At 36.6% G+C, this 15,905-nt stretch overlaps 1 protein-coding gene and 1 long non-coding RNA gene across 51 annotated transcripts in view; one reads left to right on the forward strand and one right to left on the reverse strand.

Annotated features, from left to right (window-relative positions):
* The window catches only part of dst (dystonin), a 291,360-nt gene that overhangs the window by 180,264 nt on the left and 95,191 nt on the right, over window positions 1-15,905 (forward strand). For all 50 annotated transcript variants that reach the window (XM_073920444.1, XM_073920447.1, XM_073920445.1 and 47 more), the window contains one exon: window positions 14,939-15,100. In XM_073920444.1, coding sequence (XP_073776545.1) covers window positions 14,939-15,100 — 162 coding nt within the window. The remainder of the gene's footprint in view (window positions 1-14,938; window positions 15,101-15,905) is intronic.
* On the reverse strand, window positions 6,801-12,431 carry LOC137487351 (uncharacterized). The gene is made up of 6 exons (XR_011005873.2): window positions 12,383-12,431; window positions 11,108-11,141; window positions 9,912-9,967; window positions 9,670-9,818; window positions 9,482-9,558; window positions 6,801-8,159 (listed from the first exon to the last, which is right to left on the reverse strand). It is a non-coding gene; the product is annotated as an uncharacterized lncRNA (long non-coding RNA).

Genomic DNA, 15,905 nt, shown 5'->3' on the forward strand with positions numbered 1-15,905 from the left:
GGCGTCATAGGAAGATAAATGGCTTTTATTTGCTTCATGAGACGCTTATGTGGCGTCAACAGCAGTAAACACGTCCCGGACACATTACAGACTTGGACTGAACACAAAAGTTCTGCTTGTTTCTTAATCGCTGCCTGGATTATTTCAAAATCATAACTCTTTAAATTCTTCACCTCTGCCAGCTTCACAGTTTCCTCTTTTTGCGAATGCCACGACTTTTCACAACTCTCCACATATTTAGTTGGAGAAATATTTACACTTTACTGGACCCGACTGGTCTTTTCAAATACAACGCGGCTACAGCAAACCTTGAAAATACTTTGGTTTAAAAGTGTTTCTCATATGTTAACATTAATATTAGTTAGGTTAACAAGGCAAGTTTGATTAATTAGGCTAGTCATTGGACAACAGTGGTTTAGGTAACACTTTATTTTAAGTCACAATTCACAGTATTAGCAAATCATAAACTAACTCTACTTAAGCTTAATTAACTTCTAAAGTTCTCACAAAAAAGGTACAAAATTGTTAAACTTATTTTTTATTACAATATCTATGGAAATAAATATGACTGGAAAGGCAAAGGGATTTCTGAATAATTTCCATATTAAAACATGAATCATCATTTAAAAGCATGCTTAAAGAAACTCATAAACATTCATTATTAAATTCTATAATACAAAACAACTGGTAAAGCACAACTATAGCTGTTGTAAATTAAACATTTAAGGCATTTTTAATGAACATTTGGTGAGCATTTTCTGATAAATACAGTTTTTATTATTGATATCCGCATCTTTTGGTGTTCGCTTTCCACTACACACGTGAGCTGGCAAAAGTCCTGCATATGTAAAGTGTTCATGCAGACGTTTTAGTATTGTGAAACTAATCAAACATTGTGCACATCTCTCTACAATAATTTTATTATTTATTATTATTTTAATATTAAGTAAATTAAATGAGCTTTTTAGTGATTATTAAGGTATTGTGAGAAAACTGGATAAAACAAATGTTTCATATTGTAGATGGGAGAAAGTGTTTCTGTAACATTTGTGTGAAAAGTGTTGTGAAATGTTTAGCGAAAAATAGATCTTTTGAGTGATGTTAAAGTATTTTTATTCTTTATTGTAAATAGAAAAAGGTGCATTTACACACAAAGAAACTTTTTTTTAAACATTGTTTAATAATGTATTTAATGTTTTTTATATTTACTAAAAATAAATTGATGCATTTTGGATAAAGCAAAATGCCTTTAAATAGTTCTTGAAGGAATACATTTGACACTGTTAAGGTACAAATTGTCTTGTCACTGTAGTGTTACCTTCATGGATCAGATTTGTCCCTTTGATGAACATACAATATTGTATCAGCAGATTTAAAAAAACCAAAAGTACATTTACTTTAAGTAAATGTTTAGTTTCCCATGGTATAAATCATGTCCCTAAAGGCACAAACTGCAATAGTACAACTTTGTTTCTTTGTCTTAAGGTACAATTCTGTCCCATTAAAAGATACTGCCCCATTGACAAGGGTTTGCACCTTCTTTGGTACAACATTGTACCATTTTTTTCTGAGAGTGCAATAAAAAGTTGAAAAAACCCTTAAAATAATAATTATTATTATAAAAAAGCATGCATACGCATAAAAAACTAGACAAAAACAAATCAATGATAATAAAAACCAAATATCTGAAATCCCATTTTTAAAAAATCACATAAGTCTTAGGTGATTATTTAAAAACACTCCAAATGTCCAAATATCAGAGGGCCCACAATTTAGGTGCCAATGCAGAACATGCCTGATCCCTATAGATTTTATTTATTGAGTTTACTATGAAGTGTATTCCCAGGCAAGCAGAACAAATCTTGCTGTCTTAAAGTTGACAAGTACCAGAAACAAAAGTGCATTCTTGATTCAGTCTACCCTTTAATCCACTGCATCTCCCACCTCCATCCACTTGCCATGAATAAAGACCTGTCATGCCGTTGGCAGAGGTTACGGTGTTTCATTACAGTTCCTCCCTCAGCATTCCAGTCTAATTATGAGACACTACAGGCTCCAAAACACCAGGCGGGGAGGACGAGAAACAAGGGATCAAGAGGGCAAGAGAGCAATGCTACGTCACAATTTGCATACTATCCATCCTAAATATTATGAGAAATTAGAATAGTGTGTCCCAGACTGTAGTATGTTGAAAAGAGCATGCCAAAGGTTTCCGGATGCTCTACTATTTCCCGTAGTGTCGAACCATCCGTACTCAAACCACTAATATTCCCTCTAATACATTAGGCGTTAGATGTGAATTCGATTAGAACTACAAACTTGAAGTGTAAACGAACTACAAACATGGCGGACCTACAAGACCAAGTCGAGATTGACAGGGCTTGTAAATATAGTAGCAATATAGTAATTCAAGCAATATAGTAGTTCATCCCAAAGCTTGCATTCTACTATTTCTTCACCAATAAATTGCATACTTTAAGGACAATTTTTTTGGCTTTACCTAAAAAAGTGAGTAAACATGGTGCTTTTAAAGTGATTATTTGACTTTAATAAACTGAGTAAATCTGTTGCTTTTAAAGCGATTAGTTGACTTTAATTAAAATAAGTTATTGTACATCTTGATTTTAAAGCGATTAATTGACTTTACCTAAAATAAGTGAGTAAACCTGTTGCTTTTAAAGCGATTAGTTGACTTTACTTAAAATAAGTGCGTAAACCTCTTTATTTAAAAGCGATTAGTTGATTTTACTTAAAATAAGTGAGTAAACCTGTTGATTTTAAAGTGATTAGTTGACTTTAATTAAAATAAGTGAGTAAACCTCTTGATTTTAAAGCGATTAGTTGACTTAAAATAAGTGAGTAAACTTGTTGATTTTAAAGCAATTAGTTGACTTTAATTAAAATAAGTTAGTGTACATCTTGATTTTAAAGCAATTAGTTGACTTTAATTAAAATAAGTTAGTGTACATCTTGATTTTAAAGCAATTAGTTGACTTTAATTAAAATAAGTGAGTAAACCTGTTGATTTTAAAGCAATTAGTTGACTTTAATTAAAATAAGTTAGTGTACATCTTGATTTTAAAGCAATTAGTTGACTTTAATTAAAATAAGTGAGTAAACCTGTTGATTTTAAAGCAATTAGTTGACTTTAATTAAAATAAGTTAGTGTACATCTTGATTTTAAAGCGATTAGTTGACTTTACTCAAAATAAGTGAGTAAACCTCTTGATTTTAAAGTGATTAGTTGACTTTAATTAAAATAAGTGAGTAAACCTCTTGATTTTCAAGCGATTAGTTGACTTTACTTAAAATAATTGAGTAAACTTGTTGATTTTAAACCGATTAGTTGACTTTAATTAAAATAAGTTATTAGAGCGTTATAAAAAATTAGTTGACTTTACCTAAAATTAGTGAGTAAACCTGTTGATTATAAAACGAAACAGGCTTGTAACTAAGCAATATAGTAGTTCATCCCAAAGCTTGCATTTTCCACTGTTACACACTCAAAAGTATGTGCTATTTATTCACCAATAAAGTGCATACTTTAAGGACGTAGTATAAGTATGTGGATTGGGACTCAGCACATATCTATTTCTGCCCTGTGTGATGTCATCCGAGAGGGTGCCGGCCGCTTTTGTAGCTTTGTTTCTCTCTCTCTCTCTCTCTCTGCCCTCCCCTGACAAGAGGAGGAGAGCTGCTGTCAGAGCAGGGGAACACTAAGAAGTTAAGTCAAACGGGACAGGGAGACAGAAGGGGAGAATTAAAGAGGGTCAAGCGTCCACCAATCAGCATGAGCCGTCCGCCACGGCAGATGTTGGCTGAATAATGTGAGGGGGGGGGGGCGGGGCCTTGAGCTCTGTGCCAGGAGGGTGTCTCTGTCATTGCCGGTCGGACCACAAGAGAGAAAGGAGCCGCTTTTTGTTTCTCCTGCAGAGCTTATGGCTTTGTTTTCCCAGATTTGAGGATTTGTATTTGGATATGCCACCATTACGCATACAGGATTTCTCTGTGTGGATGACCCCATGGGAAATTCTGAATCTGTTTCTTTGTGGGATGTCTGTGATGGAGTTATGAAGAGCTGAGGATACGAGCAACAATGACAAGTTGCCACAATCGGGATAAGTGGAAACCGGCAGGATTGTCATCTTGGAAAAGGATGTTTAAGAGGAAGAAGTGATGCGTGTGTTAGAGAATAGGCTAAAGTTTATTTTTATATATATACTGTATATTTAATGTTCGACGTTATTATATAGTCATAAGCTTGTTCATCTGGATAGGTACCGATTGTTAACTAGTGGCTTATTACATGCGGTTTATTAAGATATTGGCTGTTTATTAGTAGTTATAAAGCACATGTTCTGCATGATCTTATTCTAGATCCCTAATCCTAAACACCTAAACCCAACGACAACTTTAAAAGCGATTAATAAGCAGCAAATTGTCATAGTTAATGGTTTATCAATGGCGAGAATAGTACCTTAAACTAACAGAGGTATTTTACTACTGCTGTATTTAGTTTTTCACCCATGTCTAGCGACGTACAAAAGTAAATACACCCTTTGTATCCCTTCAAAGTTTCTTTGATGTGTTTTCCATGTCCGTTCGGGCTTGTTGCACTGAAAACCTCATTGACGTTTACCTCATTGTTATACATCGTTTGTAATTTCGTGGCACAATGGGCAAACCTCTGAGCAGACCAGATTGTTTGAGACAGAACCCTTCTTGTGTGGGCAAAGGGGAAGAGGAAGACCTCAATATTGACGATTGCTACGTCCCCCAGAGGTCCATATATGATACTGTACGTCTCAATGAGCAGATCGACTCAGGCTCCAAGGGTAGCTTGGCATCAAGGCACTTTGTGGGGACTTTACCCTACAGCCATCGAACCCTAGACATAAGTGCTCTCTGTGGGAACGGCGTCTTGACCTCCAATAGTGTCTTCGAGCTCCGCAGCAGGGACGCAGTGCGATTAGATGAGCGGGTGGTGTTTGACGGCTTAAAGCTTAATGGAGATATTATCCGCGGTGCAGACACCATGCTATGTAAGCCACGAGTTGTGGGTGAGAAATTAGAAGCGCCTCAGCATCGCCGATCATGGCGGACGTTCGCTCCAACAAACCTCAGCGAATACAGTAGTTGCAGCGAAACGCTGTGCAACGATGAAACTAACCAACGTGGGTTGAATCGAGTAGGACGAGGACGTAGCATGACAAACTCTCTTACCTCTGAGGGAGATTCAGGACTGTGTAGTCCCACTGTAGACAGAGAACTACGAAACCCACGAATCCACAAACGAAGCGCACCCAGCACAAGAAGCCTTTCTTCTGCTGAAGGCGTGCATGTTTCTGGGGACTTGAGGACTTTGGGTTCCCTTAGCTCCTGTAAGGAGCAGTTTCCAGAAAGGTCTGCACGTAACAACGCACACAACTCTGATCTCAGTGTGCGCTCTGCGTCAAACAGCATTGATGTTAATGGAAGTAGTGGAGCGCAGAACTTCACAACCTTGTCCGGATATGAGGAATTACCCACCGCTGAGCTTGTCGAGGACACTTGTTCGCAGGACGATTATGAGCTGCTCAGTGTTTTAGTCACCGAACCAAAGACTCTTCAACATCGCCAGCATAAGAAGAATCATGTCACCAAGGATGAAAAGTGCTACGAATACGAGCAGAGAGCTACCGACTCCAAAATGGCCGATTTGGAGGACTTCTTGTTGTTGGTCGAGAGGGAAGCGGGCTTCGCTAATGGATTACTTGATGAAGACATTGAGAGTCTGTTAACATCCATAGCTGAATGTTCACAGATGGAGCTTGTGGTTTTGCCATCTTCGCAGGTACTCGGAAATAGCTGGCAATGGGGAATATGCACACATACAAATGCTTCCGGTGAACTGTCGCGGCGTTACAAATGGCCTGTTTACATTGAGTGTTACAGTACGGTACGGCACGGGTCGGTATGGGTCACCTTTATCAGGCTTGCATTTCCACTGCCAAAAGGGTACCAATGGTAGATAAAATAATAAATAAATGCAAAATAAAGAAAGTATTTACGTCATTACAAGTTCATAATAGTCCAAAAGGTGATGTTAATAGTTAAACATGGCAGTTTGTTCATCTTTTAGGTTGCTGAAAGAATCATTTACTCCTTTGTTTTTTTGGCTTCTTCTTCGTTTTTTCGCACTTCACTCTTGTCCGTTTCTGAAAGGATCGGATGTCAGAAGCACTTCAATTATCATGCGCACGTTATTATCATCAGCTTAAGAAGTTCGTTATTTCAAATATAGACGCGCGGCGAGCTCTGGAGAAAGCGAAACCACTTGCGCTTTTAGACGGGCTCGTAAAACAACAACAGGACACGGCACACTGTAAATTCTAACATGTTCAGTTTACTTAAAAAAAGTTTGGAAACCGATTGCCTTATTTTTGCAATATAAACTTACAAGGAAATCTTAAGTTAAGTTTAATTATTGCCTTGAAGTAAGAAAACTAAAACTTATAAAGTAAACTAACTGTTAAAAATTAAGTAAGTTTAATAGAAAATTCTAGTTAACATACTTGTCATTATTTAGTAATCTTACTTAGGGTTTTATAGTAAGATTACTTTAATAACTCTATTTAACTAATACTGTTCTACCATGTTCAGTTAACATCTTGAATGCTAGTAGTCTCAACATTGTTTTAATCCACCATTTTAAGTAATGTCAACTAAAGAAACTACGTGCAATCGGTTTCCACATTTTCTTCAATTAAACTGAACATAAAATATGTAGTTCAACCTACAAGTAATGACATTATACAGGTCTTAAATGTAAACATTTTATTTGACAAAATTAGCAGAATTTCACAATACACTTGTGATATTTTAGTATCACAATACACTTGTACACAATACAGTTTTGTAAAAACCTGTTGTAAAGTGCTGTAATATACTGTAAACAGCAATACAGACAAAAAATATAATAAACATGTTCAACCCTAACACACAAGTTTTCGAAAAGGTTTGAAAATCTATCAAAAAAAACTTTAAATACTTGACACTTGGAAAAAAGATACTTGAATTAGTGTAATTAAACATGCCATTGCACCAGCACCTTAAACATGGCAGCATATAGACACTCACAGAGGAACAGATATTAAGCTTTGAAGCTAATTTGTTAGACTGTGTAGTTTAGATTTTCCTACAGAAAATATCACATTAGTGTGGTCAAAAGTATTGAGTTTGGTATCAATCAATACTGAAATATTAAAAATATCCATTTTCCACCAGAATTTGAGTGCTACTGAGCTCGTTCTTAAACACCATTGATTGGCCACTGTGTTCACATGCTCAACAGAAATGACTGTGATTGGCTGTGACTGTCATAGGTTTACCATTTTTCACTGAGTCCAAACAAAGTTACACAGACACTGAAGTGTTTCAAAGCCATGTCGATAGCTGATTTGTTTAGAAGCTAACATATAAGCTATCTGGTGATGAATCGACTGATCGACAGTGCTTTGAAGTTATCCAGTTACTTTGTATCTTTGCACCTGGTGAACAGTGGTGAAGAGTGGTAAAAATAATGACCTTCAAAGCCAATCAGTCATATCTACTGAGCATGTGAACACAATGGCCAATCAGTTCTTGCAATGTTAGTGGGAAATGGATGGACTTTTTTTTTATTTATTTCAGTACCGATTGGTACCAAACTCAATACTTTTGACAACCCTATAAATCACAATACACTTTTTTGGTAAAAAAAAAAAAAAAGTGTTTTAAACACCAAAATGCTGCAGTCCTAAATGTAACACTGCAAACAGCAACATGTTAATAAGCAACACTTTGTAATTAAACATGCCATTATACCTGAACCTTTAAACATAAAGCACAGCAGTATATAGGCACTCGCCGAATAAAACACATTACGCTTCCCTCCCAGCAAAAGCAACACACGTTGAACAAATTCAAATGCATTGCTCAAAGTCTTTGGGTAGTCCGAATTCAGTGTGTAAATCAAAGCAAAAAAAGAGACATACTGCATGTGGCAAAGTCCATAACCACTTTTCCTTCCAGTATAAAGGCCCACATTGCATCCATAATGAGGTTCTTTAGACATCTTCACACACGACAGTCAGCAGGCCAACATCTTCTGCACTGAAGTCCGACTCTACAATTACATCCTATGAATAGAGAAAGAAAAATAAGTAAAGTTTGATATTCTAAATGGCACTAATAAAGCCTGTAGTGGCCAGGAGACCAAAAGCAGAGGTGAAAAAAATACAATTCCTTGTGCTTAATTTAGTAACACTTTAGTAGGAACCAATTACCCTAATAACTAGTTGCTTATTAGCATGACTATTTGTGTTTATAGTACATTTTACATTCAAATGCTTCTTATAAGAAGGCCTTGCTATGGTGCTCCTTCTTCAATGTAGACCAAAACGATGGATTTGCCTGTACTGCTTCTACTAGGCTTGTCATAATAGTGGAATTTATTACCAATCCATATAGTAATTTTAAAAACATCCATTTCCTGCTAACATTTGAGCATTGTTGAGTGTCATTTCTGTTAAGCATGTGAACAGAATGGCAAAACAGTGCTGTTTAAAAATGTGCTCAAAAGTGCTTAAAATGTTAGCAGGAAATTTGCTGCTTAAAATTGCAGCAGAGATTGGTACTAAATTCCAGTATCTTGAACATGATACTATTCTAAAGGAACAATACATTTTTTTAATTAAAGAAACACTGTAATGTAATAAAACAAACTGCAGTAAAAGTACTTTTAAAACATTTTCAAGAAATTAAATGCAAATGTGTGAGAGACCAATTGGTGCTACATAATCAATATAAATATTTTGTAGGGAAAACTTAATAAATTGGGAACCGATTCATGAATGCATTTGGTTTTGCTAGGTTAAAGCAGTGAGTCAAGTTTGCATTATTTAGCACACTTTTTAAAAATGTATTAATAACTATTTTTTAATAAGAAAATTGATGTTTTAGTATGGCTTTTAGAACAAGGGTGAAGCCATCTACAATCCCACAGCAGGTGACTTCACAGGGTTGGTTATAATACGGAGCATCTTTGACTTTGTGGCTTTTAACACTATCTTTTTACATCTTAATCCAGCAGGTTCTTTCAACTGAAATTATATTTCTCTCAACATATTACATAGGTATTACACTTATTAAGATTTTTTTTTTCAAGCTAATCTTCCTCCTTTTCAAAACAAGTGTGTTTAAAAATTAAAGAAATGCATTCATTACTTCACTGGCCTATGAAGCTAACTGACCCTGTGACGGCACAAGCTGCTGTATTTGCAACATAGCAATGCTCTTGCTCCAAAGGCCATAATATAACATCCCTCTTACTTTCAAATACTTACAGTAAATGCATTTGTTTTATTTTTATAAAATTGAAAAATTTTATTAATAAGTGAAGTAAACTGGAATGATTGCTTCATTTCCAGTCTAAGAAAGCAGAAACAATAATACTACTTACAAAACACATCCTGAAAATTTCTTTAGACTCATCCCTCTAAAGGACTGAAAGACCCCGGAGAACTGCTTCCAGATGACCTTGAAAAAGTAAAGACAGGTAGACATGCATTATAGCCCAATGAAAACATCAAATGCAATTTATTGCAATCAAATGCAAATTATGATTTAAAGATGATGTCACAAAAATACCTTTGAATTAACATGTTGAAAATTTCTTCTAGTTTTCTTCTGCAATTTTCTCCTGTTTTTTTTTTTTTTATTTCAATCAAACGAGCAGTGTGTGTCCAATGCAGCGTAGAACTTGGATCTCACATTTCTTCCTGATATTCGATTGAATTCTGCAAAGATCCAATCAAAACATTATTAGTCATTAATAACATTCAAAAACACAAATTCACAAAATCACACAAAGTTTTGAAAAGAAAACAAACCTTCTGCAGCACTTGCATCAGCTGGTGTTTCCTCTATGACTTCATTCTGGATGTCACTGTTGTGCACAAATACGTAAAGTGTTATTGACATGGCTAAGCGAAATTCTAAAACAAAAAAACAGAAATCAGAAACACATGCAATGATACAATGCAATGCCATTTAGCAACAGATGTTACACTTTAACATGACATAGTTAAATGTTCTTGAATAATAAAAGCTGCCAAATACTCCCGGCGCCTGTCATCAAAAGCATGAGCTATACTTGTCACCAAATAGTAATAAACACAACCCCCATTAGTTATAATCATGGCATTGTTGCTGGTGTGCCTTACTTTTATGCGCATTAAAAGTGGAATAAATATTAGTCTCAATTGATGTCTTTAAAAGGACACTGAACTTTCTGACTAGGGTTGCACGGTTTACCGGTACTATGGTAGTATCGTGATACTATGGCTCCAAGATACTGGCGGTGCCACTGTAGTTTGTAAACGGTAGTATTGTCATTAACAGTCTGCCTACAATACATAATGCTGCATGTGAAGTCACTAAAATACTTACACGATTCAGCAACAATAAATCATTGTATTTTAATAGTCTATGGAGCCTTCTAAGGTTGTAAAACTGTAGAATTTGCGCCTTTTATAGTAGCCTATTGCATATTTTGTGATGGTTCATTTTGAATCGGAATTCGTTTATTTCTGTTCCTGTCAATATGATATAATAGCTACAACAACCGTGACAATCTATCAAAAAGAATGACTCATAAAGTGAAATTTTGAATTACTTTGGATTCTTATCCGATAATAAGTGTGAAAAAAGTATGATAGATGAAAAACCCAAAATAGCAACAGGAAACAATTTTTGACCACTTCATATAGCCTATATGAATATATACAACTATATACAATATATAGTATTGTAACATAAATTAATGGTATCACAACACAACAACCCTATTTCTAACTAGTCCTCAGATGATTATTCAAATGGACAAAATATTCGGACTATTCTTGATCATGCAGTTGTTTGCTGAGAATTTTGTTAAATGTACTTTTAATGCATTAAACGATTTAAAATTACCCTGACACTCAGTATGGAGACAAGGTAACGTTAATAGAACAATTCATGAATATGTTCTATGGCTTGTGCGGTATTGTTCAAAAAGTTTTCTTTGATGTGTAAGTGCAAAACTTACATTTCCACTGCATATCAGCTCACAAACTGGTAGTCTGAAATAAAAAATAAATAAAGGGTATAATGATATTACAAACCAAATATGCCACTCACAATACTCTAATGGTGTGCTACATTTTAAACAACCTTGTAATTGTTTAAATTTATTTGCCCTAAATTGTAAAAAATTAGTGAAACCTTCTTTAAAAATGCAAACTAACAGGTTTGGCAAAGCCTGTTTCTTTACAGAAAGTTTGCTTATAACAAAGGCTTGTTGATGCCTTTGTGTGATATTGAGCAAACAAAGGGATGTTTCTGTGCTTGGTTGTACGAGTTATACCACTTCATCATTAACGTTATCCATCACACATATTCAGTCGCATCTGGTCAGATTTATTTGTCATTACAGCAATACAAAACACTCAATAACGTAACGGCAACACTGGAATAAACCTTCAAAACGGCATAAAGAAAAGACAAATAGCATATAAAACAAATAAATGAGTTAATTAAATATCTCTCGCATTTTCATAAGTTTAACTTTAAGTTTCATAGGGATTGTTAGCATAAGCACACTTTAGCATCATGTGTAAATATGTATCTGCCTCATACAATGACACGAATCGTAATCGCATCGAAATCCTAAATTACCTACGACACTCACGGGTCCATTTTGAGCTGAAACTGCTTTATAATGTTCTAAAAGCCTCGGCGGGTTAAAACTGCTGCTGCCCCGGCGATCATGGAGAAAAAAACGACTGGTCTGGTCATGAGCCGCTCGCTTCCTGCAGGTGATCTCATAAAAGTAAATCTTTAAAAAAAAAACACGCATATTTTCGTCACAACAAGCGCCACTAAAGTTCAGCGATAACTAACGTTACTGTATTTGTAATGCGGATAAATAGGTTTCGTTTTCTTTTTTAAAAATGTAGACCTACAGCTATGTGTTAACTTTACATCTATTCGAACGGATCATTGCACGCGCTCTTGCTCTTTCAGTGCATCATTTAAAATGGCGCGGCCCGCTCTTTTAGAGCATAACGCCCACTTTACAAAGTACTACTAACTTTACAAATTATTAATAGTTATTAAAAAGGACTAAGCAGCTAAAAATAGCTTATCTAGTAAAGTAGACAGTATTGCAAATAACGTGCAGTGGTCAAAACGTTTAGTCACAACATCATGGGCTATTAATTAGTTCACAAAACAGCAAACAATTTCACAAAGTGCAGGAAATAAACAGATTACTGATACTATACAAATAAAATCAAAGTAGTAATTAAAACGAAAAGTTTACCTTGATTTACAGCAGTACATCTTCTCAATATGAAATCCTGTCCTTCAATGGCGGTGCTGGGTGGCGGTTGGTTGTGACTCGGGATGGGGGATGGGAAATCACCACCCAGTACGCATGCGTAACAGCATGGCTTAGCCCTTATAAGCAATTTTACTCAAATTACATTAGTTATGGGAACTTTATACCTTACTATGTCAGCAACACTAATGCATTTCTAGTAAACTCAACAATTAGCTTAAAATTAAGTAAACACACTAGAATTTTGATAGTAAGGAATACTATTCGCATTTACAGTGCAGATTTTGTTCTTCTTGGCTTTGATGCTGTTTATCAAGATGATGACAGGGTTTGTTTGAGCTCGGGTCGACCATGGCTTGTCATTATATGCACAGTTGAAGTCAGAATTATTAGCCCCCCCTTAGAATATATATATATATATAATTTTTTTTTTTTCTTCTTTTCCCAAATTATGTTTAACAGAGCAAGGAAATTTTCACAGTATGTCTGATAATATTTTTTTCTTCTGGAGAAAGTCTTATTTGTTTTATTTCGGCTAGAATAAAAGCAGTTTTGAATTTTTTATGAACCATTTTAAGGACAAAATTATTAGCCCCTTTAAGCTATATTTTTTTCGATAGTCTACAGAACAAACCATCGTTATACAATAACTTGCCTAATTAGCCAAACATGTCTAGTTAACCTAATTACCCTAGTTAAGCCTTTAAATGTCACTTTAAGCTGTATAGAAGTGTCTTGAAGAATATCTAGTCAAATATTATTTACTGTCGTCATGACAAAGATAAAATAAATCAGTTATTAGAGATGAGTTATTAAAACTATTATGATTAGAAATGTGTTGAAAACAATCTTCTCTTCGTTAAACAGAAATTGGGGGAAAAATAAACAGGGGCACTAATAATTCAGGGGGGCTAATAATTCTGACTAACTGTGTATATTATATCAGTGTTATGTCTCGGCTGTGTTTTTAAAAATGGTGGTTCCTTTGTTTTCATTGTCCTGCTTGTCCACTAGCTGGTGACGTTTCTTTGTAAATAATGTTCAGCTGTGCGTCATGTCCCCCTTTTGGTACCCTTTTGTTGTGCTTGGAACCCTTTACAAAGGGTACCCAAAAGAGGTATGGTACGGTTCGCTTATTGGTACCGTTTGACTGTGGAGACGGCCATAACAAACCATACTGTACCATACTACTCAGTGGAAACGGGCCAAAATCACCATGTTCATGATTTCTTTAAAAATCATCACTGCTGGATAGATATACGATATAAAGTGGGTCTCAAAATGTGCAAGAAATTACATTTTAAATTACATTTTCCGCACCATGCCTTTCAAGAGTTCACACTTAGCTGATGATTGATTATAAGCAAGTTTAACATGCTGTCCCGGGAGACAGCCCTGAGCCCAAAAGGTCCTTGAGTCCTGGGCTCCCTCTCGTTTGCAGGGCGAGAGGGAAGCCTTAAGCTCATGTAGATCTCGACAACTCCCCCTTGATAAGAGCTGATGACTAAAAATTGAATGCTATTAAAAGATATGCTGCATTGTGAGAGATTTCCTGTAGTGCAAAATTTAGATTGATCAATTCACTTGTAGTGCATGTTTTTGGAATGTAGGGGGGGAAACCGTAGGACCCGGGCTAAACTCACGCGAGCATGGGAAGAACATGCAAACTATGCACAGAAACGACCACCGGCCTGTTAAAGGACTAGAACCCCTGACGAGGCAACAGTGCTAGTCACTGGGCCACCGTGCCACCCTATGGAGGGAAAGGTGAAGACGTAGGGGTGGAAGGGGGGATTCTTCAAATCGAAGATGACTGTAGTGGAAAACCCTGGCTCTGTATAGTGGGATAGGAATGGCCTGATTAGTGGATCATGCATGCAAATGCAGAACCAGCCGTGTTCAATCATAATCACGTGATCCTCTCGAAATTAGTTTATAAATAAACTTCACTTAAAGTATGGAAATGCATGCTACCCTAGTATTTTTGATGTAGTTTCTCTGCTAGCCTCCTGCTACTGATGGCACTTGCGTTTACACTGTCTTTCATCTCGCTCTAGTCTTGAACAACTAAACAAATGCTTAAGTCTGTTAAGCTCAGTGTATTTTAATTACATTACTACATCAGTGATGTAAAATTCAAAATAGTCTTGCTAACCTCTCTCCAGAAGGTTAATCATTGGCTGAAAAACACTAGCTATAGCCTATAGTTTGATTAGTGTGGAGGCTGGCTAGCGCTGTTGGCCTTGATCAGATTAGCAGACAGCTGAATTGAGTTTCTGGTGATTGGCGGTCAGTGACTCAGATGTTGTGATCGTGCACAGCTGTTGATAACGGAGTAGCAGCTTCTCACAACAAGCAGTTCGACTGCCACTATTTCAGGCAAAGAGCTTAACCTTATAAGGCCACCGGCCAGTGTTATTAGTTATCCTGCTGAAAGCGCTAACATAGCTAACCAGTGGCATATGTTTTGGATGCTAATCTCCAGAATGCAGAAAGTTTTCAATGGTTTTGATCATTCTTTATATTGATCACTTACAGGTTTTCCAAAAGGACGTGATTGAGTCTCTGCAGAGCCAGTTGCAGGAGTTAAACACTCTTGGCCAGGCGCTGATCCAGAACGCCCCCAAAGGCACCAGCACCAAAAACCTGGATCACGATCTGGAGGAGGTCAACAGCAGGTGGAACACGCTCAACAAAAAGGTAAGCTTTATCTCTTTATATAATTATAAACACAACCCTGCTAAAAAATCCAGCTTAAACCAGCCTAGGCTGGTTGGCTGGTTTTAGCTGGTCGACCAGGCTGGTTTTAGAGGGGTTTTGGCCACTTCCAGGCTGGTTTCCAGACATTTCCAGCCTGGTCTTAGCTGGTCAGGCTGGAAAATGACCAGCTAAATCCAGCTAAAACCAGCTTGATCAGCCTGGTTTAAGCTGGACATAGCTGGCTTTGGCTGGGCTCCCAGGCTGCTAGGCTGGTCAAGCTGGTTTTAGCTGGTCATCTCCCAGCCTGACCAGCTAAGAACAGGCTGGAAATGGCTGGAAACCAGCCTGGAAGTGGCCAAAACCCCTCTAAAACCAGCCTGGTCGACCAGCTAAAAGCAGCCAACCAGCCTAGGCTGGTTTAAGCTGGATTTTTCAGCAGGGAATATTTAAATTTCAGGTTAAACCAGGGGCGGAGTTAGTGATCAAGTCCAGGTACTGCATTGAAACTCAAAATATATATAGCATATATAGCAGGGGTGCCCAAACTAGGTCCTGGAGGGCCGGTGTTCTGCAAAGTATACTTCCAACCGCAATCAGACACTCCTGGGCTAGCTAATTGAGCTCTTACTAGGCATTCTAGAAACATCCATGCAGGTGTTTTGAGGCAAGTTAAGGCTAAAATCTGCAGAACACCGGCCCTCCAGGACCAAATTTGGGCACCTTTGCTCTATAGATTTTTTTTTCGTTGTAGATTTGCCCTCAACTGCATGTTAAATATATTTTAAGTGGTGCCTTTATCTTCTTA

The sequence above is a fragment of the Danio rerio genome, chromosome 13 (assembly GCF_049306965.1).
Source record: "Danio rerio strain Tuebingen ecotype United States chromosome 13, GRCz12tu, whole genome shotgun sequence".
In the NCBI taxonomy this organism is placed as follows: Eukaryota; Metazoa; Chordata; class Actinopteri; order Cypriniformes; family Danionidae; genus Danio; species Danio rerio.